The following is a 25286-nucleotide window of genomic DNA, read 5'->3' as shown; positions in this document are numbered from 1 at the left end:
ACTTCAGGCTTACATTTGCAGATCATCTTGGCAAGTACATAGAAAAATGAAATGCTGACTTAAAGGTTGGCCACATGGAATGAGAAGGGACTGGGGTTTCTCAGATCGTCTCTGTGGGCAAGGATGCGAACACAACCATGCAACCGTCCTTGGTTACTTTTCAATGGCTGTGACGAGGCACCATGACCAAGGCAACTTATAAACAAATGTTTCCTTTGGGGCTCAGGACTAGAGCCCAGGACCTGCTACCACAGCGGGGAGCACGGCAGAGGCAGGCAGACATGGTGCTGGAGCAGTAGCTGAGAGTTTACCTCCTTGTCTGCAAGTAGGAGGCAAAGAAAGAACAACTGGCAATGGGTGGCCTTTCAGAACCTTAAAGCTGTCCCCTGTGATACACTTCCTCCAGCTAAGCCACATCTCTCAAGCCTTCCCCAACAGTCCCACCAACTAGGGATCAAGTATTGAAACATATCCGCTCAAGGGGCTGTATGCATTTAAACCGTCACACAGCTCAATGTGTTTGTCAGGAATAGCATTTTTAAAACCTCAAAACCCATGGGGTCCTATTGAGCATCTACTGTCAACCCTAGGTCTGTTGCTTCTGACTAACACCATTTTCTTGAATTCCGTGAATTGCCCATGCTGGTGGAAACTACAGGGGTCCTGCAGCAAAAGTCTTTTCTGTAATGGTAGTTTAGATTATTTACACCTTTCTTCCTCTTATAGACCTACCTATATCCAGACTTTAATATAAAAAAATAAGTTAAAACTTCAAAGCAGCTTACATGTGCTCTACCCCCAGCTACAGTGCTGGCCATTCCATGGCTGTTCTTTATTGTTATGAAGAGTGTGTTTGGAGTGGTGTGGCTAAGAGGGGTGAACCATGAGGGAGAAGACACTGATGTGACAAATATTTCCACCGAAATCATCCTGTTCCAAGGACTAGGTTTCTATATCTGTTTATCCCCTTTGCTGATTTCAGTGTGCTAGGGAGATTTTTTCTTTTAAATGACATTTATTTTCTCAAGGGTCTGGAGGTCACAAGTTCAAGGTCAAGGAATGGGCAGAGCTAAACTCTGTGGTCTCTGTAACCGTCCTTGCAGCCCTCTGGCATCCAGTGGCTCATCTCGAGTGGCGCCTCTGTGAGGACACCACCCAGACTGGATTAAGGATGTACCAACAGACACTGCTTACTTCTCTCCTTAACAGCTGTCCTGTGGATACGGGGGTGGGGTGGGTGGGGGGAGTGGGTGGGGTGGGGTTTCAGGGAACTGGGAAGGATGTGACTTATGCTCCAGCAGCTGTTTGGGGAGACGAGGAAGTTGGAGACTCAGAGAAGCCAAGCAACTGGTGAGGGCCATGAGCTCCCGGAGCATCACAGGTGAGAGGCTCACAGCCAGGCTCATCTGAACGCCTGCCGTGCCCGAAGCAAGCATGGCCCACCACGGGGTGTGAGTGAGTGGGAGACGGCAAAGGTCCTCTGGGGAATTGTTAGGAAGGAAGGAGACAGGGAGAGATGGGCCAGCACCTAAGAGCCCTTGCTGCTCTGACAGGGGACCCAAGTTCCGTTCCCAGCACCCGTGTCGAGTGGTGCCTGCGGCTCCAGTGCTAGGAATCCAATGCCCTCTTTCTGGAATCCGCAGGCACCTGCACACACATGGCATCTACACAGAGACACACAAACATGTCTTTATTATTGTAAAAATGAAGGCAGAAACCGACCAAAGCCAAGGAGCGCTGTGATCAGACGTTGCTGCACTGTGCTGTGCAATCCAGCCTCAGAAACACTGGAGTTGAACATCTGCAGTGGCCAGGGTGGGGTGTTCTGCAGACTCCCCTTTCAGAGCTCAGCTTTGAGCAAAGACTGGAGCTTTAGCTGAGGCACTATAAAAGGCCAGAAATTTAGCTTCAGTGGAAAACCACCTGCTTGCAGGAAGCTGGGTTTGGCTTTTAGTCACAGTTCTGAAAATGAAGGACACACAGGACCTGGCTCTTTTCATTTGTGAGTGCCTGCTGCCCTCTGCTGGCCACATGTGGGAACAGCCGGGAATCGACAGAACATTTTACAGCTTCCACAGTGCACAGCTCTATAGGGAAAACACTTGTCTGTGGGTCTGTGGGTCCACCTCTCTAAACTGCACACAGTTTTTAAGTAACAGCAGTCCAGATTCCTTTTTGCATACTGTTACTGCGTATATGTTTTAATGCTTTCAGCGTGATGACTAGAAGGCAAGTCTTGGTGATTTAACATAGTATTTGTTTTCTTCATGCTTTCAAGGGGGAAAAAGTTATATGGTTAAATAAGACGTGTTTTCAACCATTTAAAACTATGATTGACTGAGTGATAACATGGGGTTCCCACTGTTTTGTTGCAGCACTTTTGAAAAAAATATTGATTTTTCACCAAATCGGTTTCAGAAGTGGTGGCACAGGGCTATCATTCCAACCACTTGGGAAGCTGAGGCAGGAGGATTGCAAGTTCAAAGCTTGCCTAAGTTACTGAGTGAGTTCAAAGCCCGCTTAGGCTGTTGGCTTGGGAAATGTCATGGAATGGAGGAAGACTGGCTGACGGATAGGGAGGATTGCTGTCTTCAGCTATAACACAGTCATCGTACTATTGAATGCTCAGAGGCTGTGGTCACTCATACAAGATTGGACTGTCACCATTCTGTCACAGGCAGGGGATGCTCACAAGTCCCCATCTCTTCCTGATGATTTACAAGCAGTTAATGGCAGTTTCTTCAGTGGTATAGCCACTGTAAGGCACCCATCCTCTGTAACTAGTCCCTTACCCATGTTCTGGATGAAACCCTTACTAAAGTCATTGGTTTACACGCATGCGCACACATTCATATGCAAATTTTATGCATGGAAATATCACACGAAACAAAACATTATGTATAATGAATATATTCTAATAAAAAAAGCTAATAAAAAAATAGAGCCATCCTGGGCAACTTCGTGAGATCCAGCCTCTAAATAAAAGGTCAGTGCAGATCACTGGCAGGGCGCATGCTCAGAACGTCAAAGCCCAGTCTGTCGCATGAGGGCTTCTTCAAAGGCTCCAAAGCAGTGTTTGTGTCTTTAAGAATATTACTTTGTTAAGCACTATTTTGGGGAAAATGTTGACAATTCATAAAGGATTCCCTGGAGTTGAGAAGCTTAAGAAAATGCCAAAGGAAGCCACTCGCTCTAAGGGTGTGGCCTCAGACGGCCGATGTGTGACGCTGTGGGGCTGGTAGACCCTGAACGAGGAAGAGCAGGGGCCTCAGTGTCACCAGACACAGTCACCAGAGCCACCATCTGAAATGTGCTTCAGACTACAAAGTCTTTGTTTTTGTTGGAGGTAAATGTTGCACCTTTGATACCAGGATACCACAGTATGGATTCCACCCCAGCTTTACACAGCCGGGGACGCCCACCTACCCATCCCTCCCAGCCTGCCTGAGGTGGCCATTCTGGCCTCCCTTAGCTGTCCACTCTCTCTCCCTCCGGATCTTCCTCCTGGGTGTGGTGTTGGAGTTCATTCACCGATCTGCTGTTCGCTTCCTGTCTTCTCCAGTGAGTCCGTCTTGTTCGTTCCTGTATTCTCAGTGCCTGGTGAATACAGGATTTACGTGTCAGTGAGTGAGTGAACGGGTTGAGCTAACATCTGGATGGACATGAAGGACGTGGAGGTGGACCCGTGCAAGGCCACAGCAGAGCTCATTCCTGAAAGGGAAGCAAGTTCTAGGCTTGACCGTGGCAGAGAGGGTTGTGACGAGTCAGGTGACAGAGTTCCAGCTGCATCTTCTCTGGGATTTTCCCTCAGCCTCACGATGACTCCCCACACTTGAGAGAAGAACAGGAGAACAGCTCAGGAGCCTGGACCACTGGCCTCTGTTTGGAGCTGGAGCACAGAGAGTTATAAAGGATGCCAATTGCTGGTGGACTGTCTGTTGTTGTACTGGTTCTGGTCCAGCCAGCTGGGGAACTCACTAGCAGCAGGCTAATGCCTGGCCTGCCCTGAGCCCATCTCACGGGCAAGGAAAATCAGTCACTGGGGAACTGGATGAGAGCTCTCCCCAAGGGAGGTAAGGAAGATGAAATGCTTGTGTGGCCTGAGGCAGGAGCAGTTCTGTCTCTGATGGGCTCTCTGTCACTGGCAGGCCTCTCTCTAGCACAGGATCCTGGCTGTGGACAGAGGAACCACCCTGAGAAGGAAGTCAAGCAGGAAGGAACGAAGCCGGGATTCCTTGAGCCATCTCAGGGCAGCTCGACCTGTGGATTCTTCAGGAAAAGGGCCACTCTCTGGGCCACAGTGTCGAGCTCACTTGGGTTAGCTGACTGAAGGAGGTTGCTCTTTGGAACAAAATAGTGCTTCAGGAAGTGCTGGCTCACACATCTGTGTAGCTTCCGGACTAGGCGCAGGAGTGCTTGATGGAAGACCTGCCAGTCCTTGAGGTGGGGGTATTTCTCACAAGTCCAGAAGAGCACATTCTGGGGAAGAGAGACGTTGGGAACAAAGTTGAGTTTACATGGGAGGAGGAACAAGGCATCCTGGGAAAACTGGATTCACCAGATACTAATTCACCTGGTGAATTCACATTGCTTCACCGGGGCCTGGGGCTTACCTAGCTGGCTCACACCTCCAAGTTATTCTCTTTTCCTTTCCTCAGACACCCCAACCATCAACCCTCTCCTGATGAGTCATACCACGATCCAAACAGAGACCTTCTGCCTCCTAGCATTCGGGGTACATGGAAGCCCTCATCTCTGGGACCAACATGGCGGCCTCTTCCTTCTGCATCCACCACTCCCTCACAGGCCTCTGCCTCCCAGGAACCCTGTATGAGCGACTCCCCTCTTAGAAGATGGCCTCTTCACCTGTCAGAGCCGCCTGCTCTCCCCTGGTCTATTCCCCAGCAGGTCCAGACGCCTCGCTAAGTTCTCTGGTCCCACTCACTCCATACCTTCATCTCCTCCAGTGGGGAGCCTTCCGCCATTAATCCCGAATGCTCTCTTAGCCCAAGATCTCCAAGCATCAAACCACAGGTCCCTTTCAGCCTCTCCCCTGCTTGCCTGCCAGTGAGTCAGAGTCGGCCCACACCCTCCCTCTAACCAACTCTTCTTTTGGCCTCCAAGACAATGGAGGCCTCCAGGCTTTCTCCTCTCAGAGCAGCCATCTGTGCCTGCTCTGCTTTGGGGATCTTGGCCTCTTCTGCTCTTGCCCCACCCCCAACCCCCCACCCCAGTGTTCAGTGCACAGCCTTCTCAGTAAGAAGCAGGACTCACATGGCGCCCTCTCTGGCCCAGACTCTGCCTGTGACCTGCTTAGTCCTTGGTATTGGCAAGTTACCTCAGTTTCAACATGCCCAGACTGAACTCCTAGCCTTTGCCACAAACCTGCTCTGCTTTAGACCTGCTTATCCAGCCAGCTGGGCCAGACACAACCTGGGGCAGCATGCTCCTGTCACTCACAACCCATCTTCTTCCTCATTGGTCTCTCAGACCTGCCACTCAGCTTCACCTCCCTCCTACCAACCTCCCCTCCCCACCACACAGAGTCTAACTTGGCTGTGCCTATTCCAATTACCAGCCGATCTGGAAGTACAAATTTTCATTGGTTTTTGTTTTGTTTTTGTTTGTTTGTTTCATATCAAAAGAACAATTCCTCTCATTGTTAACTAAGAATACAAGACAGGGTCTCACTATGTAGTCCTGGCTGGCCTGGAGCTGTGTAGACCAGGCTGGCCCATTCATATTCACAGACATCCTCCGGCTCTAGCCTCGGCTCTAGCCTCCCGAGTGCTGGCCACGTGAACACCCAGCTAAGGATACACCCCTTACATGTTCTGTAAGGTTTGGCCCCTGTCTTGCTTGCCAGCCTTCTGATCAACTAACACTGGTGTCTATAGAATCAGGCCAAGTGCCACCAACAGTGGAAACAACAGGGAAAACAGGGCACAAGACACAATGGAGGACTGTGCATCCAGAAAGAATGAAACCCTGTCCTCTACAGCAATAAGGAAGGACTTGTGTTAAGTAGAATGAGCCAGACTCAGGAGATGGACACTGAGTCTTCCTTCCCACACGTGGAAACAAGATAAAGTCCATCTGAATGTGGTGGGATGAGGGCTGGGAATTCGAGAGGGGTGGGGTGAAGGGGGTGGGTGAAGGGGGGTGGAGAGGGGTGGGGTGAAGGGGGTGGGTGAAGGGGGGTGGAGAGGGGTGGGGTGAAGGGGGTGGAAAGGGGTGGGATAAAGGGGGTAGAGGGGGTGGGGTGAAGGGGGTGGGGAGGGGTGGGGTGAAGGGGGTAGAGAGGGGTGGGGTGAAGGGGGTGGGGAAGGGTGGGATGAAGGAGGCAGTGCAAAGGGAGGTTGGATCTGAGTGGTGCATGTTGTCCACATATGCAAAAATGTCACATCAAACCCAATTATTTATGCAATTAAATATGGAAACCAAAAATAATCAGTTTCAAAAGCATGTACATTTGAAGCCCTGGGTGGATGGAGAACACTGGCCGCTCATGGAGAGGACCCCAGTTCAGTCCCAGTACTCTGGTCTGATAGCTCACAATGGCCTGTAAACCAGCTCCAGGATCTCACGCCCTCTGCTGGCCTCCTGGCGCACCTGCGTGCTGCACACGGCATATACTTACACAGATACAGATACTTAATTAAAAAAAATACGTATTTGAGATTTTAAAGAGTGGATAATCTCTTCAATTAAAGTAGGCCTGGGAAAACAGAGGAATGAGGGAGAAGGAAGGGGGTGAGAGAGAGAGAGAGTCCAAAGAATGAAACTGACGATAGCTCTCACCAGACACAAAACTGAAAATGGATTGTGGTGCTAAAATATAAGGCCATAAACTATGGAACTAGAGAAAGCATGGCGTTATCACAGGCAAAGATTTTCCAGAGAAGACCCAACAGGGCAGGCAACAGAGAGAAAGCAGATGAACACAGGGAACTCAGATGCGTCGGCACTCCAGAGCCCTCACCAGGGTCAGGTGGGACTCGCGGGGAGGCTAGCCAACTGCACACCATTGACATTCAGAATACACTGAGCCCAACAGCAAAAGAACAAATAACACCGAGAGCGAGCGGACAACTGAGAGGAAGTGCAATGTCTCAGAAGACGATGCACGAAAGGACAACAAGCACCAAAGCTAGTCTTCAAAACCGCAGTGAGGTGTCACCTCACCGGTGAGAGCTGAGAGCGGCTGCGTTAGAGACCAAGGATGAAGTAAGATGAGGAGATAGTAAGGGCAGGGGCAGGGCCAGGGGCAGGGGCAGGGGCACCCCCACCCCCACCCCCACAGCTGGAGAGAATATAAATTGGTGCAGCTTTTGTTGAAAACGGATCGGAGGTTCCTACAAAATATAAAATTTAGTTACGCATACCAAGGAAACGAAATTAGAACATTAAAGAGATCCCTACACTCTTTGGTGAATTATTCACAATAGCCAAGAAAAAAATAAAGACCAACCTAAGTGGCCATCAACAAGAGAATAAAGAAACCGTGGTATGGCTACACAGTGGAATACTGCTCGCCCGTGAACACGCGTGCGTGGAATCCTGCCAGGAGCAGCAGCGCAGAGGAAAAGGGGGAGCCCGTGAGCTAAGAAGGCGACTGGCAGATGAACACCGCACACTCTCGGTCACGGGAGCACGGATACAGTGGGTTCCACGGAAGAAAACAGCAAGAAGTTAGGAAGGGAGGGGAGAAGGGACAAAGGAAGGTTGGGTGGTGCCACCAAAATCCATGGGCGGGAATAAGCTTACACGCTCGCAGTGCGGCAGTGTGCGGAGGGATCTATTTATGTGCTCGCAGTTTACAGCATTTCCTTTTGCAATAACTAGGGGAGTTCGAAGGCCCCCCGACACGCAGACGGGATAAACATTCGAGAAGGGGGAGGCGTTCCTCACCCGGCTTTGCCTGGTGGATGCTCTGTGTTGCGACTCTTACCCTACCTATTATGTGCTACAAAGTGTTAATATGCACAATAAATCATTCCTAGTGTTACATCAAAAGAAAGCAAGGGAGAGGCGCTGAGAAGAGAGGTCAGGAAGGCAGGAAAGAAAACCTGGTTGCTATGACGCACAGCTGGGGTTTGTGTCTCCACGAGCAGAGATGCACGCAGTGTGGAAATCCTGCAACTGGAAACAATTCCCCTGCCTCCATCCTGATCCCATCACACACAGGGTCCCACCTAGAGACCGTTGCCCCGCCTCCCCCCACACCCTTGCTCACCTGCAGGTGGTGGGTGGTGAGGACTGGCCTCCTCCCTGGACACCACAGGTCTTCCTTCAGCTGCCTCAGCGCCTGAAAGCACTGCCTGCGGCAGCCGCCGTCCTCATCCAGCTGCTCCAGCAGCACCCGCTCGGCCTGCGCGAAGCTCAGCTGCCAGTGATAGCTGGACTGGGCCACCAGGTTAAACCCGAATGACTGAAAACCAAACGGGATCGGGACGATGAGAAACAGGAAGCTGGCTACAGCGAAGAGCAGCTTAGAAGGCTGGAGGGACCCACAGCCTGTGTGTCTCCGTGTCTCCGTGATGGAATATTATTCAGCCAGTAAAAGAACCAAATCCAGTCATTCACAGGGACATGCATGCAACTGGAGTATAATAGGCAAAGTGCAATAAGCTAGAAAAAGACAAACACATACTGAATATCCTCCCTCACGTGTGGATATCAAAAACATGGAGGCCTAAAGGCATCGTTGGAGAACAGGAAGCATCAGGGAGCAGGGTGGGCCCGGACCCCTTTATGGCCAATGTTTCTACCATGTCAGAGCTCTTGAGGACTTCCCAGCAGCAGCCCAAGCAACCCCCTGCTTCCTAGGAGGCTGTCACAGGGTCAGTAATGTGATCAGCAAAGCTGACAGCAGCACTCTACCGAATGAACCCCGCCTGAACCCCGCCTGCTCACCCGTACCTTGACACACTCCACTCTCTCTGGGGAAGGCCACCGCTTCAGACACCGAGGCCACTGGGCTTTCTCGGGCCAGGCGGTGGGGATCTCCACGGTGGGGGCCAGCTCCAGCTCCACTTGGCCTGTGGATGTTTCCATGGCAACCCAAACTGTAGTGCGTTTTTCTAGCACAGTGACTTTACCTGATGGGAAAGAACCAGAGGGACACTTGAGACACAAGCAGCAGGGCCAGAAGCAGTGAGCAAATGCTCTGGGAGCGTCAGTGTGACTGTCACAGTGTCAGTTCTATAGACACCAGACAACCAGTCACTGTCACGGGGTCACAAGGAAGGCTCATGGCTGGTGGGTCTTTGTTTTTTCTCCCATTCCTCCAAAGCTTTAAGTACATTATTTTAGTGTGTGTGTGTGTGTGTGTGTGTGTATGTGTGTGTGTGTGTGTATGTGTGTATGTGTGTGTGTGTGTGTTTTGTTGGAGATCATGCATGTGTGCATATGTGAGTGTTGTGGGAGATTGAACCCAGGGCCTCACACATGCTGATCTCAATACCTCTGAGTTATAATCCAGCAGGTTTCCACTCAAATTGATGGGTTCCTTTCAGAAAGTTCAGTGAAGGAAGATCACAGAATAAGATGGGAAAGGGGGGAGGTATTGGTTGTTGTGCAATGGAGTCTAACATCCTGTGTCTCGGTGCTGGTTTGGCAGGGAAGGCAGGTGAGGGTAAGGACAGAGCTCTTCTTCACTCTCACATTAGGAAGGATCTTGTAGAAGGGTGGCCCTGACCCCACCCTCACCCAGGTGCCTTCCAGGGGAGTCCTACTAACCCGCTTCTCGTCTGAATCAGTCTCATGGGTGGTGTTTGCTTCTACTGTCCATCTTGGGAGCCAGCTTTGCCCAGAAGTATTTATCAACCTAAGTCCATTTGATCCTAAAAGCCCTCACAGTATGTCACAGCTGGAAGGATCAGGAGAGTGGGAGGGGTCACAGCTGGAAGGGGTCAGGGGAGTGGGAGGAGTCACAGCTGGAAGAGTCAGGTGATTGGGGGGGTCACAGCTGGAAGAGGTCAGGTGAGTGGGAGGGGTCACAGCTGGAAGAGTCAGGTGAGTGGGAGGGGTCACAGCTGGAAGAGGTCAGATGAGTGGGAGGGTCACAGCTGGAAGGGTTAGGTGAGTGGGAGGGATCACAGCTGGAAGGGTCAGGTGAATGGAAGGGATCACAGCTGGAAGGGTCAGGTGAGTGGGAGGGGTCACAGCTGGAAGGGTCAGGTGAGTGGGAGGGGTCACAGCTGGAAGGGTCAGGTGAGTGGGAGGGGTCACAGCTGGAAGGGTCAGGTAAATGGGAGGGGTCACAGCTGGAAGGGGTTAGGTGAGTGGGAGGGGTCACAGCTGGAAGGGTCAGGTGAGTGGGAGGGGTCACAGCTGGAAGGGGTTCGGTGAGTGGGAGGGACTTCCTATTATTTCATTTTCCAAGCAGGCATCAAGGAAGAAATCTGTGTGGTGAGTTTTCCAGCTCATGAGCCAGCCTGCCCTCATTGCCAGGGGAATCTCTTTTCAAAACAATAATTTTTTATTTTATTTTATCTTCATCTATGTGTCTTAGTGTGCCTGTATGAATTTATGTGCAGCACATACATGTAGCAGCCTGCAGAGGCCTGAAGAAAGTATCAGATCCCCTGGAACTAGAGTTAGAGACGGGATCCCGGGAACTGAACCCAGGTCCTCTTGCTCTGCAAGAGCAGCAGGCGCTCCTAACCAACGAGCATCTCTCTGGTCCCAACACATGGGTGTTTTTGAGGTTTTTGGCTTTGTTGTAGATAAGAAGGGGTGTCTGGAACAAAGGTCTGCCATTTCAGTCTTTCCTTCTGAGGGGACAGGAACCTGTTAACTGTGTTTGACTGCTCTGAGGAAAGCAAGCTGTCCTGAGCTAGAGGTGATGCATGGCCCATGGCCTACATCTCACCAGAGGGGCCTGGGCGAGGCGAGGCTAGGGGTGTGGCCAGCCGTGGTCACAGAGAGCTCCTCACTGCTCTGGCCCAGCTTGCCTCGCCCACTCCGCCCCCCACCCCCCACTGGGAGACCATCTCCAACTGGTAGGATTGAACCTGGAGCTAAACTGCCTGGACCACTCCCCGCTTCTGCAGAGGTGGGAGGCTCTGGTGCGTGACCCTCAGCCAGAAACAGAAAAGAACTCACGCGCGCCTTTAATCCCAGCACTTGGGAGGCAGAGGCAGGCTGATTTCTGAGTTCGAGGACAGCCTGGTCTACAGAGTGAGTTCCAGGACAGCCAGGGTTATACAGAGAAACCCTGTCTTGAAACCTCCCCCACCCCCAAAAAAAAGAAAGAAAAAAGAAAACCCTTTTCTTCCTCCCTCCTTTCCTCCCTCCCTCTGTTCTTTCCCTCCCTCCCTCCTTTCTTTTCTTTTTCTTTCTTTCTTCCTTTCTTCCCCCACCCTTTTCTTTCTTTCTAACAAGGTCTCCAGTATCCTAGGCTGGCCTTAAACTTTCTGTGCGGCAAAAGAATGGCCTTGAATTTCTGATGCTCCCTCTCCATCTCCAGGAGTGCAGTGAGCAGAAGTCACCAACATATCAGATATATGCAGTGCTGGGGACCAAATCCCGGGTGCTGTCATGCCTGGCAAATGGTAAGCTGCATGTTACCCCAGTCTCAGACTGCCATGAGGATTAGATAATGCACACAAGTACCTTCTAGAACACCCATGAGACATGACCAGGATGGAGACTTTCGGAGCTATTCTGTCCAGACAAGCAAACATTGACAACTGTATCATCCGACCCTGAGTTCTGTAACCTGTGTAATTTTTCATAAGATGTGTGTGCCTGTGTGTCTCACTTGGCAGAGGCTGCACACAGTCTGCCAGGCAAAGGTGCCATCAGTTCCTGGACCAATTTTCTTGGATAGTCAATTAGATTTCTTTTTTTTTCCTAGTTGGTTACTATTTTCAAACCTAGAGCAGAGGATATTCTTGGCCATATTTCTTTATGTGTTTGCAAAAGCTTATTTGTTGAATGGCCAAGTAAGCACTTCATAAAAATAAATAATGGATAAATTTCCCTTTAAAAATGGAATGCTCTCAAATTTCCTGTTCCCAAGAACAATATGAAAATGCCTGACCCACACATCCCGCCTGACCACACTGCTCAGACTTCTTATAGCTGTTAATATGCTAGGCATTTTTAATGCTTGTGTTGTTGGGATTTTTTGTTATTGTTGTTTTCTGTTAGATTTATTTCATTTTTAATTCTGTGATGTGTACATTATGCACACATACATGCAGATACCCAGGTAGGCCAGCAGAGGGCATCAGATCCCCTGGAGCTGGGGTCACCTGAGGTGGGTACTGGGAACTGAACTCAGGTCTTTTTGTTGTTGTTGTTGTTTTGGATTTTCAGATTTGGTTTTTTTGAGACAGGGTTTCTCTATAGTCCTGGCTGTCCTGGAACTCACTCTGTAGACCAGGCTGGCCTCTAACTCAAAAATCCGCCTGCCTCTGCCTCCCAGAGTGCTGGGATTACAGGCATGCGCCACCACCGCCCGGCAACTCTGGTCTTTTGTAAGTGTAGCCACCGCTCTTAACCCCTGCGCTTCTCTCTGGCCTCAACTGTTTAACTTTATAAGACAGTTTCTCACTATAAGCCCAGGATGGCTTCAAGCTTGTAGAAGTCCTCCTGCCTCAGCCTCTCTAGGGCTGGGATTACGGGCATGCACTCATGTACTAGCCACCATGCCTGACAATCTGTTAGAATTGTTAACATTTTTTTAAATCTATATTTTTTCCTTTAACTATTTATATTCTTCCCCAAGATTTCTGTTTTTGGGTTGTTGGTCTTTCCTTCCTTTCTGATTTCATTCTCTCTCTCTCTCTCTCTCTCTCTCTCTCTCTCTGTGTGTGTGTGTGTGTGTGTGTGTGTGTGTGTATTTCTGTTGATTAGCTCATCTTCCTTACTGGTTTATAACTACTTCCGTAATTAAGGAATTTAGTCAGTTTCCCCACACATGCACATGTGTTTATGCGCACAAATCTCTGTGTACATATGTCACCCTGTATTGTGACTTCAGTGTTTGCAGTTGCCAAGGTCCTCAGGCTGAAGAGCTTCTGCTGTGGTCACTTGGTGCTTTCCGAACTTTCAGTCTCCACACCCTGTGTGCGGTCGGATGCTTGGTACTGCACAGAAATGTGCTGATACCCAAGGTCTGGGGGTGTGAGTAATGTGATGCTTTAGGTAAGGATGATGAATTTGGGGGTGGGAGCAAACCCACAGCCTGCGGTGTGTGTGTCAGGGTGGTAATTTCTAAGTCCGGAGGTTCCTGAGAATGAATCCCTGCCCTGGGGATTTCATTAACAGACTAGTGCCCTTCCCCCCATCACCACCAAGCAAAAGGTGACTGGCTGTAGCTCCCCTCTCACCTTCCCTCGATGGGCTCACCTGATAGGTGACAGGTTCTCACTGCATTTTCCACCAGCGTCCGGAACATCTGGAGGACTTTGGCTGGCACGATGTCCCCCTCAATGTTCACATCTGCCTTGTGCCACTGCCACAGGGTCTTCATGAACATCTCGGTCTCCAGCCACTGTTGCAGGCCTTCGGGGGCCCGCAAAGGGCAGGTGAGCTTGGTGCCCTGCAGGTTGTAGTACCGCCAGCGCTGCGTCCGGACCCCCTTGTACCCTGCGAGGCCTTTCAGTGGGACGGTGATGTGGAAGAGGCTGGGGGCCAAAACCTGAGGTCAGAAAAGGAGAGATGAGGAGCTGAGATCACACACTGGGGGAGGTGATCGTCAGACAGGCGGCTCAGTGACCATGCAACCCTCAGCAATGTGGTGAGGTGCGCAGAAGCCACCTGGTGATTGCTGAGAAGTGCGTTTTGTTTTGCCACTAACCCACCTGGGGCTGTGGCAGACAGAGTAACTTGACTCAAGGAGTTCTGGGGTTTGTGAGGCCACAAGTTAAGAATGAAGAAAACCCAGAACTCTGGAGGGAACCTGAGGTTCAGGAGAGAAGAGAGAAAGGTGGAGATAAATCCACCGAGCCTCGACACTACCCAGATCTCTGGCTGTGCCCATCCCTTCTCTGAAGTCACACCAACTGGTGACTTGGATACCACTCCCCCTGGCAAGCACCTAAGGCTCACAGGGGCTACAGACCACCCGGGGAGGTGACAGCAAACAGAAGAGCTTTGAGTTCTTGCGTCAGTTTGTTCAATGCTTCTAGTCTTGAGATAGCTGAGCATTCTGGTATTATGGAGAATGTGACAGGACTTTAAAGTGTCACTCTTTCTTTTCTCCTGTCACAATGACCCAGGGTCAGTATGAATGACTAACCCTTACAGAATCCAGGGTGAGATGAAAGTCTGTCTGTCCGGACAATGTGAGCCATTGAGATGATTCTGAGTTAGTGGGAAAATGAACGTGAATCCGCCCACTCCCACTCGCCAGAAACCAGTTAAGCAGTCCAGGAAGAAAGCAGGCGGGCATACAGTGCAAAGGACACTGTAAACTGCTTGCTGGCCGATATTCCCGAGGGACCACAGACTCTGGCTGTACCCAGGCAGCTCACTGGCAGCCTCTTTGTTCATCCAGATACATCTCCTTTGAAGAAAGTTATAGAAAGTTCAACAATGGCGAACTTTGGTCCCTGGTCTGGGTGGTGGCCAACTCAACAGCAACTGATCCCGCCTCGCTTCCAGAGAACATTTGACGCTTTAGGTGAGGATACCATATGACTTGTGGTGTTGAGAGGTTGGATTAAACAGGGAGGTCAGACACCTAAACTACAAGTGCAAAGTGTTCCCGTGATTTGAGTCCACTTGCACATGAGTTCAAATGTGCAACTGTGGGGGGCTGGACAGGTGGTCTGCCAATACACAGCAGGTCATATGAGCATGAGCGCTTGAGTGCCAACCACTAGCACCTACCCAAAGTCAGGTGTGTAGTCGCATGCCCGTAATCACAAGGGTTAGGGTCAGGGATAGGGTCAGGGATAGGGTTAGGACTGGGGCAGAGGGCAGGAACAGGTGGATCCCTGGACTTGTTGACCTATATCCACTATAAATGAATCAGGGCTCTCCAGGTTCAGTGGGAGACACTCTCTCAAAATGTAAAATCTAGAGCCACCGAACCGAGGAAGAAGATGCTGACTTCTACAGCCTCTTCCACAGGTGCATCCACACAGAGCACGCACCTGAAGAGGTGCATCCACCTCTTCCCACACCCACACTCCCCCAACACCACCAAATAAAGACTAAACCTACTGCATCGCCAGTCAGACAAATGCTGCTCAGTAAAATCTCTTCCAGCTTAGCCCAAGATAAAATTAAAGGCATTTTATGTGTCTTTTGTTTTGTTTTGTTAAACAGGGTCTCCCATATCCTAGGCTGGTGTCAAATTTGATATGGATTTCCCTCAGAGGCTCAGGTATTTTACACTTGGTCCCCAGGTGATGGCACTATTCAGGGAGGTAGTGTGGTCTTACTGGAGGAAGTGTGCAAGGGGAGGAAAGGTAGGGAGTGGGGGTGGGCTCTGAGAGTTCAGAACCTGGCTCCACTTCCAGTTCCCTCTGTTTCATGTTTGTGGTTAAAGACCCACTATGTGCTCCCGCTGCCTCACCCACGGTGTGCTCCCGCTGCCTCGCCCACTGTGTGCCCCCGCTGCCTCGCCCACTGTGTGCCCCCGCTGCCTCACCCACTGTGTGCTCCTGCTGCCTTGCCCACTGTGTGCTCCCGCTGCCTCACCCACTGTGTGCTCCCACTGCCTCACCCACTGTGTGCTCCTGCTGCCTTGCCCACTGTGTGCTCCTGCTGCCTCGCCCACTGTGTGCTCCCGCTGCTTCACCCACTGTGTGCTCCTGCTGCCTCGCCCACTGTGTGCTCCCACTGCCTTGCCCACTGTGTGCTCCCGCTGCTTCACCCACTGTGTGCTGCCATGCCTTAACCACCACCACGATAAGCTCAAAAGAATTATTTCTTCCATAGGTGACTTTGGTCACAGTATTTTGTCACAGCAGCAGTAAGGTAAGACAGCACACTAAAGCAGATGTCAATGTGACCAAGCGTATCCCATCCCTCAGCCTTCGGTCCCCGAGTGCTGAGATCACAGGTGTGCTGGGCCAAACCCAGGGCTTTGAGCGTGCCAGGAAGCACTTTACCAACTAAGCTATATCTGCAATCCTGTTTCAAAACTTACAATCCAGGGCATAATGTTAGTTAGCACAAGATATATTTAGAGCTATAAGGGAACTTCTTTGGCCCAGGTCTGGGGAGTGATGTGGGGTCGTTCTCTCTAGTCCTGGGCTGTATTTGCCTGATTGAGACCAGCTTGGGAAGGAAGACATGGACAAGCGTTCTAAAATGACTGGATCAATGCTAGCCTTACAATCTTCACCCTAGAGTCAGTTTCCTGAAATCTGATTCTGCCTCAAAATTCACCAGTCTTAGAGCCTTGTAAGTGGACCATGTATCCACCAGCCTGAGGTACGCAGGGCCAGCCACAGTTCTTGGTGCCACACTCAGTCTTCAGAGGCTGAACGTGCATGCACCTGTCCTTAAAATCAAGGACCTTACAGGCCGTGGGAAAACACATAAAACTGCAATGGTGAAAGACTAAGATCAAGACTGGTGAGGGGCACGGAGCCTCCCTTCCTGTGTCTTAGTGGAGATGAGGGTGCAGTCTGGCCGGCAGGCTCAGTGGGTTAGGGTCTGAGCAAGATTCCTGCTAACTGTGAGGCACTGGCCCTGGGGATAGACTCAGTGGGATCCCTCAGCAGGGAGGGGCTACTTGCACTCCTATAGTTCCTCAGAGCTGCCTCAGAGCCTTCCTGCTCCCCCTCACCTGTACCCTACTCACCTTCAATGGCTTCCCATGAGTTCCCTCACATCCCTCTACCCAGCTTCTCATCTATTTGGTGCTTAGTAACCGAGCAGCTGCTTACCTGAGCTTGGACCACGAGGCGGCATGCTTCGCCATCATCTTTGAAATGAGCTCTGGCTTTAGGGCCAAACAGGACTCAGTCAAGCCCTTTGGCTTCCTCAGCCCTAGCCTCTGTGGTGTAGGCGTGTGTGGACTCCTACAAGGGAAACTTCATGGGGTGTGTACACTGTGCCTGGGAGGGCATCTGTGGGAACCTGGGGCAGTACTGCATTCTCAGTGGCCTAAGAACCTCTCACACATGGAGTCCCTCCTGTCCCCGGGTTGGATGCTTCCTGCAGCTCCACAGATAGAGAGAGCCCTGCTTACCTTAATGCTGTCATTGTGTGTGTCAGAGGCGGGCACGGCTTCGAACCGACTGTCCTGGCGGCTGATTTCTGCTGTCAGAAGGTGAATGACTCTCTGTACCTCCTCCACAGTCTGAGAAACCTGCTGTCGCCTGAGGTCCACCTGGGCGTGGGGAGATCAGGAAAACAGTTATAGAGCGGAGGAGGCACCAGCACCCAGGGGACAAAGCAAAGGCCTGACCCAAGTTCAGTGCCAAAATCTTGCCTCCCAGGACTCCAAAGGTCGAGCTGCTTAGGCCCGACTGCGACCAACACGACGCTTGCTTTCTTCTGACACAGGTCCCGTTGCTCAATATTTATCCAGGACTTTTTCCTGGGCAGAGGCTGGGAATAGAACAGCAATCAAAGCAACTCCAAAGGCAGGAGGCCACGGTGGGGGAGGTTGGGAGGGGGGCACATTGTAGCACACGCCTGTAGTTCAGAACATGAGAGGCAGAAACAGGAGGATCTGAAGTTCAAGGCCAGCATGGACCCCATGCGATGGCCACAGAGCCATCTCTTAGAGAGACAGCATTCAAGGCTGAGACCACACCCACTTGCACAGGCGTCATGGCCCGTAGGGTTAGTCCACTGATAAATATTCATTTGGCGTTGGGTGTGCAAGGTGCAGCTTCATGTGGTGTCTCAGCAGAGCAGACAGGCATGATGATGCACTTCCAGCCCTGGGGAAGCCCCATGAAAGAGAACACGTGTGTGGGCTCTGTCACGGGGAAGTGCGGGGTGCTGACAGGCACAACAGAGAGGGCACCCCCAGTCTGCATGCTGAGATCTCTCTGATATGTACACTTCCATATACAAAGTCCTGTCTTTGGAAAATAAACTTGTACTGTCCAGATGGCCATTGCTACACTGAGTAGCAAGAGACAAAAATGGGTCCTTCTATAGGCCCAAGAATCTCATGGGGAACACCTAACACACAAAGTGGTCTTTTAAAGTCCACGCATCTTGCTTGGTCTTGAATAAGGCAGTTGTACCTACTGCGTATAAGCTTCTTCCTGCCACTCCCAGCCACTCCCTCCTCTGTCATGCCCACCCTGCGATATCAATCTGAGTAACAGGGCTGAGGGTCGCTCTTTGAGTGGCTGTGCCTGCGGGGCTGCCTCTTCTGAACTGCAAGAGGACCAGTTGTCTAATCTGGAGGCCAAGAGTCCTCCTGGAGGCAGAAGGTAAGGGAGAGTTAGCTAGGGGCCTAGGGATCTGTTGGCAGAGCGAGCCCTTGCCTAACATACACGAAGCCCTGGATTCTGTCGCCAGCCCTACAGACGCTGAGTGCAGTGTGCATGGCTAGAGTCCCGCGGCTTCAGAAGTAGAAGCAGGAAGAACACTCTTGGCTTCTCAGCAAGCCCTGGGATACATGGGACCTTGTCTCTATGTGTGGTGTGTGAGGTGGCAGGGCCCAAAATAGAGGATGTCTGCAAGTGTCTGCAGAGTTTCCCAACCAGAGCAGGATGAGGAACTCCTGAGGACAAGGGATCACCGCTCCCGCTGGACCACAGAAGCTAACAGATTAAATAAAACCAGCACGGCCTGCGGCTGGTTGTCTCAAACCGACACACTGGCTGGGTGGGGCATGTCTAAATGCAGAGGGAAGTGCCAGTTGGAGAGGAAGAGGCTGCACACCAACAAGGGATTTCCCAGGAGGAAGGCTCATGCCAATCTCCAGGTACTCAGCACCACCTCACTCAGAGGGAAAGGAGAGGGGAGAAGGCCGGGAACAAGAAGGGGTGCTGGGAACTGGAGACATTTCCTGCTTGGAGGAAATCTCTGTTCTTCACAGGATAGGAGACAAGGCAATAAAGAGACAGGCAGCCAGAGAGGTGGCATTTCCCAGGATGAGGGATGGCTGGGGACATGTATAAAGATGGCTGGGTTGTGGAGTACGGGTGCACTCAGTTGTAAGATAGTGTGAGTCACCTCTTAACCCTCCACGTCAGGCCTGGGTTGTGAGTTTGGGGTATGCTAGGCAAGAGTTGGAGGGGTGGAAGCTAAGGTGGGGTGTTAGTCATTGATTTTTTTTTTCCAGCCTGAGGAGGGAATGCATATATTCAGACTGCTAGATTACAGGGCACCGGATAGGGTCTAATCTGCTAAATGAGTGTCGTGGAGGGAAATTATATAGGAGCACTACAAGTAACGTAATATAAACGCTACATGAGATATTCTAACTGTGGCAGAACACTGCAGTCAGTGTGGCGGCATGGGGGAATCAAGACTAATAATCCCAAACTCTGCAAATCTTTAAGTTCACAGATATGATTCCATAGACCTTGAATGTGAGAAACTGAGGACACACACACACACACATGTTAGGTGTCCTAGGTTGCTTTCCATTGCTATGGAGAAAAGTGTATACTTCGGCTACACATTCCAATCATATTCTAACAGCAGGGAAGGCAAAGGCAGGAACTCAAGCAAAGCAGAAACATGGACACAGAAACTCAAGCAGAAGCTGTAGAGGAGACTGCTTACTGCCTTATTCTTCATGGCTTGCTCAGCTGTCTTCCTTATACAGCCCTGGACCACCTGCCCAGAGGGGGCATTGCCCACGGTAGGCTGCAGCCTCCCACACCATCATCAGTCAAGAAAATGCCACCACACTTGCCTACAAGCCAATCTGACGGAGACATTTTCTCATCCAATGTTCCCTCTTCAAAGTGACTGTAGCTAGGTGGAGCATGTGGCAAATTCCAGCACTTGGGAGGCATAGCAGGGAGATCCCCAAATCGAGGCTAGCCTGGTCTACAGAGTGAGTTCCAGAACAGCCAGGAGTACACAGAAAAAACCCTGTCTAAAAACAAAACCAAACCACCACCACCAACAACAAAAGACAAAACAGACTTGAACTTTTACCAAGTTGAAAACAACAACAACAACAACAAAACCAGAAAAAAAAAAAGCACACTAAGAGAAGACCCATTATAATACTAGTATTACCAAGAAGGGATGGGAGCGAGGCCCAGGGAGACAGCCCTCCTCAGGGAAAAAAATTCTTCATTATGAACTTGACCACAGACTGGGCAATGGCTGGGCAGAACAAGATTGAACATATCCTGGAAGGTGCCTATAACTCTCATTACCTGGTGCTTCGTTCATCATCCTGATGTGTTCTGATCTGCAGACATGAAAGTCAGAATAGAGGACTCAGCTGTCTACAAGGTAAGACTACAAATTTTTCTCTGCCACTTCTTACACATAGATGTCTTAAAGTTAGCATCTCAGAATTATTTCAACTTCAGAAATCATCTTATCTGGGGTCACTGAATAGAGTACCAGGGCAGTAGGTGGCTCTCCTATGTCACCCTGGCAATTAGAACTACACCGAATGTGCCATGGGGTAGGTTTCTGGTGCCATCTCCAGCACTTCCTGCCACACCTTCCAGGTCAGGGCTGTGAGCAGAACAGGCCTCTGATCCTCCCGGACCTGTCAAAGGCCTTCAGTCTGCAGTCAGGGCCCATGAAATAGCAGGTCTAGAGCTACTGTTTTTTGTGGTGCTGCTGACTCCTCCTGCATGCCACAAGCACACAAAGGTAACCCAGCAGGGGCCAGGCGGTGATGTAGGCGTGGACCAGAGTCCCAGACAGTCTGTCCCCGCGGTGCCCCGGCTACTGAAGCAGGGTACAGTTCTCATCAGGTGATGCTTGGCCCAGTCGCCTCACACCACTGGCGTCCCATGCGGTGTCAGGTTCTCACTAGGACAGAACATCACCGAGCCATCCACTGATCCCCAAATGATCTGTGCTGGGGTTCCCAGGCATAATCCGTGGCAGGTTGTGACCCCAGGCTGGGCCCTGGCACTCCCCTGGACTGTGGCCTTCACTTGACTGAACCCAAAGAGACAACAGAGGATTCGGCTTCGGCTTCTGGGTGAGGAGGTGCAGAGGTGAGGCCTGAGGGTGACTGCGGGGAGTGATTTTGGTGGAAGATGGATGTTTTGCCACAGTGCTGGTCCCCCCCAGACCAATCCAGAACCCCCCCCTTTTTTTTTATTAGTCTCTCAGGTGACAATGAGCCAGCAATACAGACTCATCACCAAATATATTTCAGGCAAAGAAAATAAATATGAGGGAAATGAAGAAAATGAATGTGAAACATAATTCAATCTAAGCTTAACCTTGGGGGCCTATCCAGGTTTCACCTACGTTGCTGATAAAGTCTACGAACCAAAGGGGTCCTTTCTCTCAAAGGGGTCCTTTCTTTCAAAGGGGTCCTTTCTCTCTTGTCAAAGGCTATATTTGTGGGTGAGCCCAGCCTAGGCAGAAACCAAGCCACACTGAATGAACCAGGCACAAAGGCTGGATGCTCCAAGGTCACACACAGAGCAGCAGATGACGCCTTCCCTCCAGAGTTTTGCCCAGGGCCTCCTCTCTCCAGGTGTGTCTACGTGCCTGAACTCATGTCCCTGTCTCATCCCAGGCTCCCTCCCTCCATCCCTCCTCCTTCCCGGACTCTGGCTTATTGTTGACCCACAAGTCGTTTGCTACTATTAATAGTTCAGGTTTGTGAATAATTTACTGTTTCAAATATAAAGTATTGGGAATTCAAGACTGTTGCCTGTAACAACGCCATGCTGACTCATGCTGTTGCAACCCCCTTTCCTTGAATTCCACGGAAGGGCACTTAAGCAGCATGCGGGAAAAGCTGGAGCAGGGCTGCATCCAGAACAGGAGGTCTACATGCAAGGGCATCAACCAGGTAGAGGGCGAGAGGAAAAATGGCCGAGAACTTCCTCCCAGACAACAGAAAGTTAGGCTGTTCACCGTGGAATTGCTTGGGTCCAATAGTGGCTACACAGAGGCTACAAAGAATAACCAGGCACCTTCCTGTCCTTGAGAGCTTGCCAGTTTAAAGAGAGGAAGACTTACATTTAGTGACAGATGCAGAGGAGACAGTGGGCCTTCCTCTCTGCTAAGGCTAGTTCTGTGAGGAATGCCTGGACCACCTGGTATTTGTTCTCCGGATGCTGCAGCAGCGGCAGCAGCACTGTGGAGCTGGGGGTTCTCAGTCCTTCCAGGAACACCTGAGCCTCCTATACTGTAGCATTTGCTGATGACTCCCACTTTATAGATGGGGAAATCGAGGCTCAGGAGGTAACTTGCACCAGAGTTAGTAAGTTACAGACAGATCATATTTGTTACCTCAGATTCTGCTTCTTAAAAGAAAGCATAGCTGAGTGCAAAACCCTTACGGAATGGGCGTGGGTGGGGACATGGGTCTCCTCCTGCACTTTCCTTTTCATGCACTGAAACCTAACACATCCTCTAAGCCCTCACCTCCATTCAGTGTTCTGTGGGCCACTCTGCTCCCATCAAAGCCAAGGCCCTTCCCCTCACTCTTCAGAGGTCTCCATATGGACAGAACCCCCACTTTATATCAAATCCTGCTTTGTGGTTTGGGGGAGCTCAAAACCTGAGAGGTATTCTGCTAAAGGGGAAAGAAATGCTGTGCATGCCTGAGATGGCCAGCCATACTGCAGAGTCTGTTCTTAACTCCCAGGAGGAAGGCGATGTTGTATGTACAGTCGGGGTGCTAACTGCAGTGTGTGGCAGACCCCGGCTGCAGATTGTTTTTGGTGCAGGTAGATTTTCCTTATTCTTCCTTGATGCAAAAAAGTGCACTCATGTCTCACTGTGATAATAATCTTTGCTTTGTTTTATATATAAAGGCACGAAAACCAGAGACCAGTCCCCCACCTCTCAGTTAAAACCTCTTTGTTTAAACATTAACAACATGCCTTAGAAGCTTCATGTGTAAGTGGAACAATGGGGCAGATTAAATTAAGTTATAGTTAAGGTCCCTATAAAGTCTAACATCAAAAGAGCCTAGAACTGGCATTAGACCTTTTCTTTCTCCCCATTTTTCCCTTTCTTTCTTTCTTTCTTTCTTTCTTTCTTTCTTTCTTTCTTTCTTTCTTTCTTTCTTTCTTTCTTTCTGTCTGTCTGTCTGTCTTTTTCCTTGAGACAAGGTCTCACTAGGCTAGTCAGGAACCCACTCAATAGACCAGGCTGGCCTTTGAACTAATAGAGATCTGCCCGTCTCTGCCTTCCAAGTGCTGGGACTAAAGGTGAGTGCAACTATGCCCAGTTTACACATGAAATAATATATATATTTTAAAATTTTACATGTATAAGTGTTTTGCCTGCATGCATGTCTATGCACCACAAGTGTGCCTGGTACACATGGAGACAGAAGAGGGTATTAAAGCCCCTAGAACTGGAATTACAGGTGGTTGTGAGCCACCATGTGGATACTGGGAATCAAACTTCAGTCCTCTAGAAGAGCAGTTAATGCTCTTAACTGCTGAGCCATCTCTTTAGCCCCCAAACGATATTTTAAAACCATCAGTTTTGTAGTTTAAAAAAAAAAAAACAACTTTGTCTTAAGTTCTTTGTTTTTGTTTTTTGTTTCTTGTTTTGTTTTTGTTTTTTGAGGCAAGGGCTCATGCAGTCCCACACATCCTCAGCTTCTGATGTGAACACCTGTCATGTGCCTCTGTCTGCCTAGCCATGTCCTAGTGATCCCGTTCAGATCCTCATTTTATGAAATGAAGTCTCAGATAATTAACTGGCCACATGAACCTCAGAGACAAGACCCAACCAAGTCAACCTCCTCAGTGCGCTGAAGGTACCGTCGTGTGTTCCTGAGAACCATCTATGACCTCTAGAAGCAGGGGATTCCTTCTGATCAAGGTCTGTGGGGTGGAGTGTTAGAGGGTGTGCCCAGGAGAGACCGGCCCTGGCTCACCTTACTCAGCAGGCAATGGTCTAAGTCTCCCTCTGGAAGAGGCTTCATGGCTTCTGGGTCAATCCCCAGTAGAGCAGCAACCTTCTGCTTCTTTTCTCGATGGAGGACAAATCTGGTGGGCAGTCTTCCCAGCAACGTTACTCTCTGGATGAAGCTTCTCTGGAACTGTGAACGTGGACCAGAGACTTGGCTTCTTCTAGCCTGCTCACTGCAGGTTTCCTTTCCAGCATGGGAGACTTCATCTGCCATCTTTCAGGGAACTGTAGAAAGATTAAAAGGGAGGCGTGATGAAAACAAGTTGGAGCTTATCCTGTTTTTTTTCTTTATCCTGTTGTCCTGACACCAGGTGCACCTTGGTGCCCAGTATCTTTACATCTCCTTGTCCTTACCTTGTTGACAGTAAATAGCCTTGCCCTCCACTCCTGAAATTCTGCAATTGATTTACTTCCTTACCATAAACAAATAAGAAATTGCAAACAAGCCGCCTGGTTTCTCACCATGCCCAGCACAAGCCTTGTCAATCAGATGAGGGCCAGGACTGACATTTAGAAAAGCATGAGCTCACAGAGACACTTGTGTATACCGAGGCAAGCTCACACTCACACACACACACACACACACACACACACACACACGAGCTCACAGGGACACTTGTGTATACCGAGGCAAGCTCACACTCACACACACACACATGAGCTCACAGAGACGCTTGTGTATACAGAGGGAAGCTCACACGCTCACACACACACACACATGAGCTCACAGAGATGCTTGTGTATACAGAGGGAAGCTCAAACACACACACACACACACAGAGAGAGAGAGAGAGAGAAAGAGAGAGAGAGAGAGAGAGAGAGAGAGAGAGAGAGAGAGAGAGAGAGAGAGGGGAGAGTCACAAACAGGCAAACACACGCAGAGAAAAGTAGGGCAGAGAGTCCTGCCTCTCACCTACTGACCTTAGAATGTGACTTCCTTTCCGCACTTGAACTCTGGCATTCAAAATATACTTGGTATAAACAGGCCCCTTAAGAGTCTAGGGCACATCTAGTTTTACCAATAAAACCCATTCTAGAAAGCAGACAGTAAGTTCGCAGTCTGAATGGCTGGGGCTAGTTTTAGTACGGGGTGGGGAGTGGGGAGGGAATATCCCAGCAGCCTTATCTTCCTGAAGCTCGTGAGTATCCCTGTCTTTGATCTGAAAGACTGACAGACAGCAGCGCGGGCAATCCCAGCTCACGTCTGAGTAAGGCTTCCAGGCGGGCAGCTCCCCAAACCAACCTCCTCAGTGCTCAATCGCAGCCAATCCAGCCCTTCCACTCTCTCCAGTGGCCCCGCATTTGCA

The 25286-nt window shown here is 50.3% G+C and overlaps 1 protein-coding gene across 1 annotated transcript; it reads right to left on the bottom strand.

Annotated features, from left to right (window-relative positions):
• Window positions 1-2938: 2938 nt before the first annotated feature.
• Window positions 2939-25286, bottom strand: Mab21l3 (mab-21 like 3). Its single transcript, XM_052178556.1, has 7 exons — window positions 25223-25286; window positions 23945-24204; window positions 17165-17305; window positions 13363-13654; window positions 8923-9101; window positions 8237-8431; window positions 2939-4479 (listed from the first exon to the last, which is right to left on the bottom strand). Exons 2-7 carry the CDS (start codon window positions 24191-24193, stop codon window positions 4246-4248), a joined length of 1290 nt encoding a protein of 429 aa, XP_052034516.1. The 5' UTR covers window positions 24194-24204; window positions 25223-25286; the 3' UTR covers window positions 2939-4245.

Source organism: Apodemus sylvaticus, chromosome 4 (genome assembly GCF_947179515.1).
Source record: "Apodemus sylvaticus chromosome 4, mApoSyl1.1, whole genome shotgun sequence".
Classification (NCBI taxonomy): Eukaryota; Metazoa; Chordata; class Mammalia; order Rodentia; family Muridae; genus Apodemus; species Apodemus sylvaticus.
This window is presented reverse-complemented; position numbering and strand designations above follow the sequence as displayed.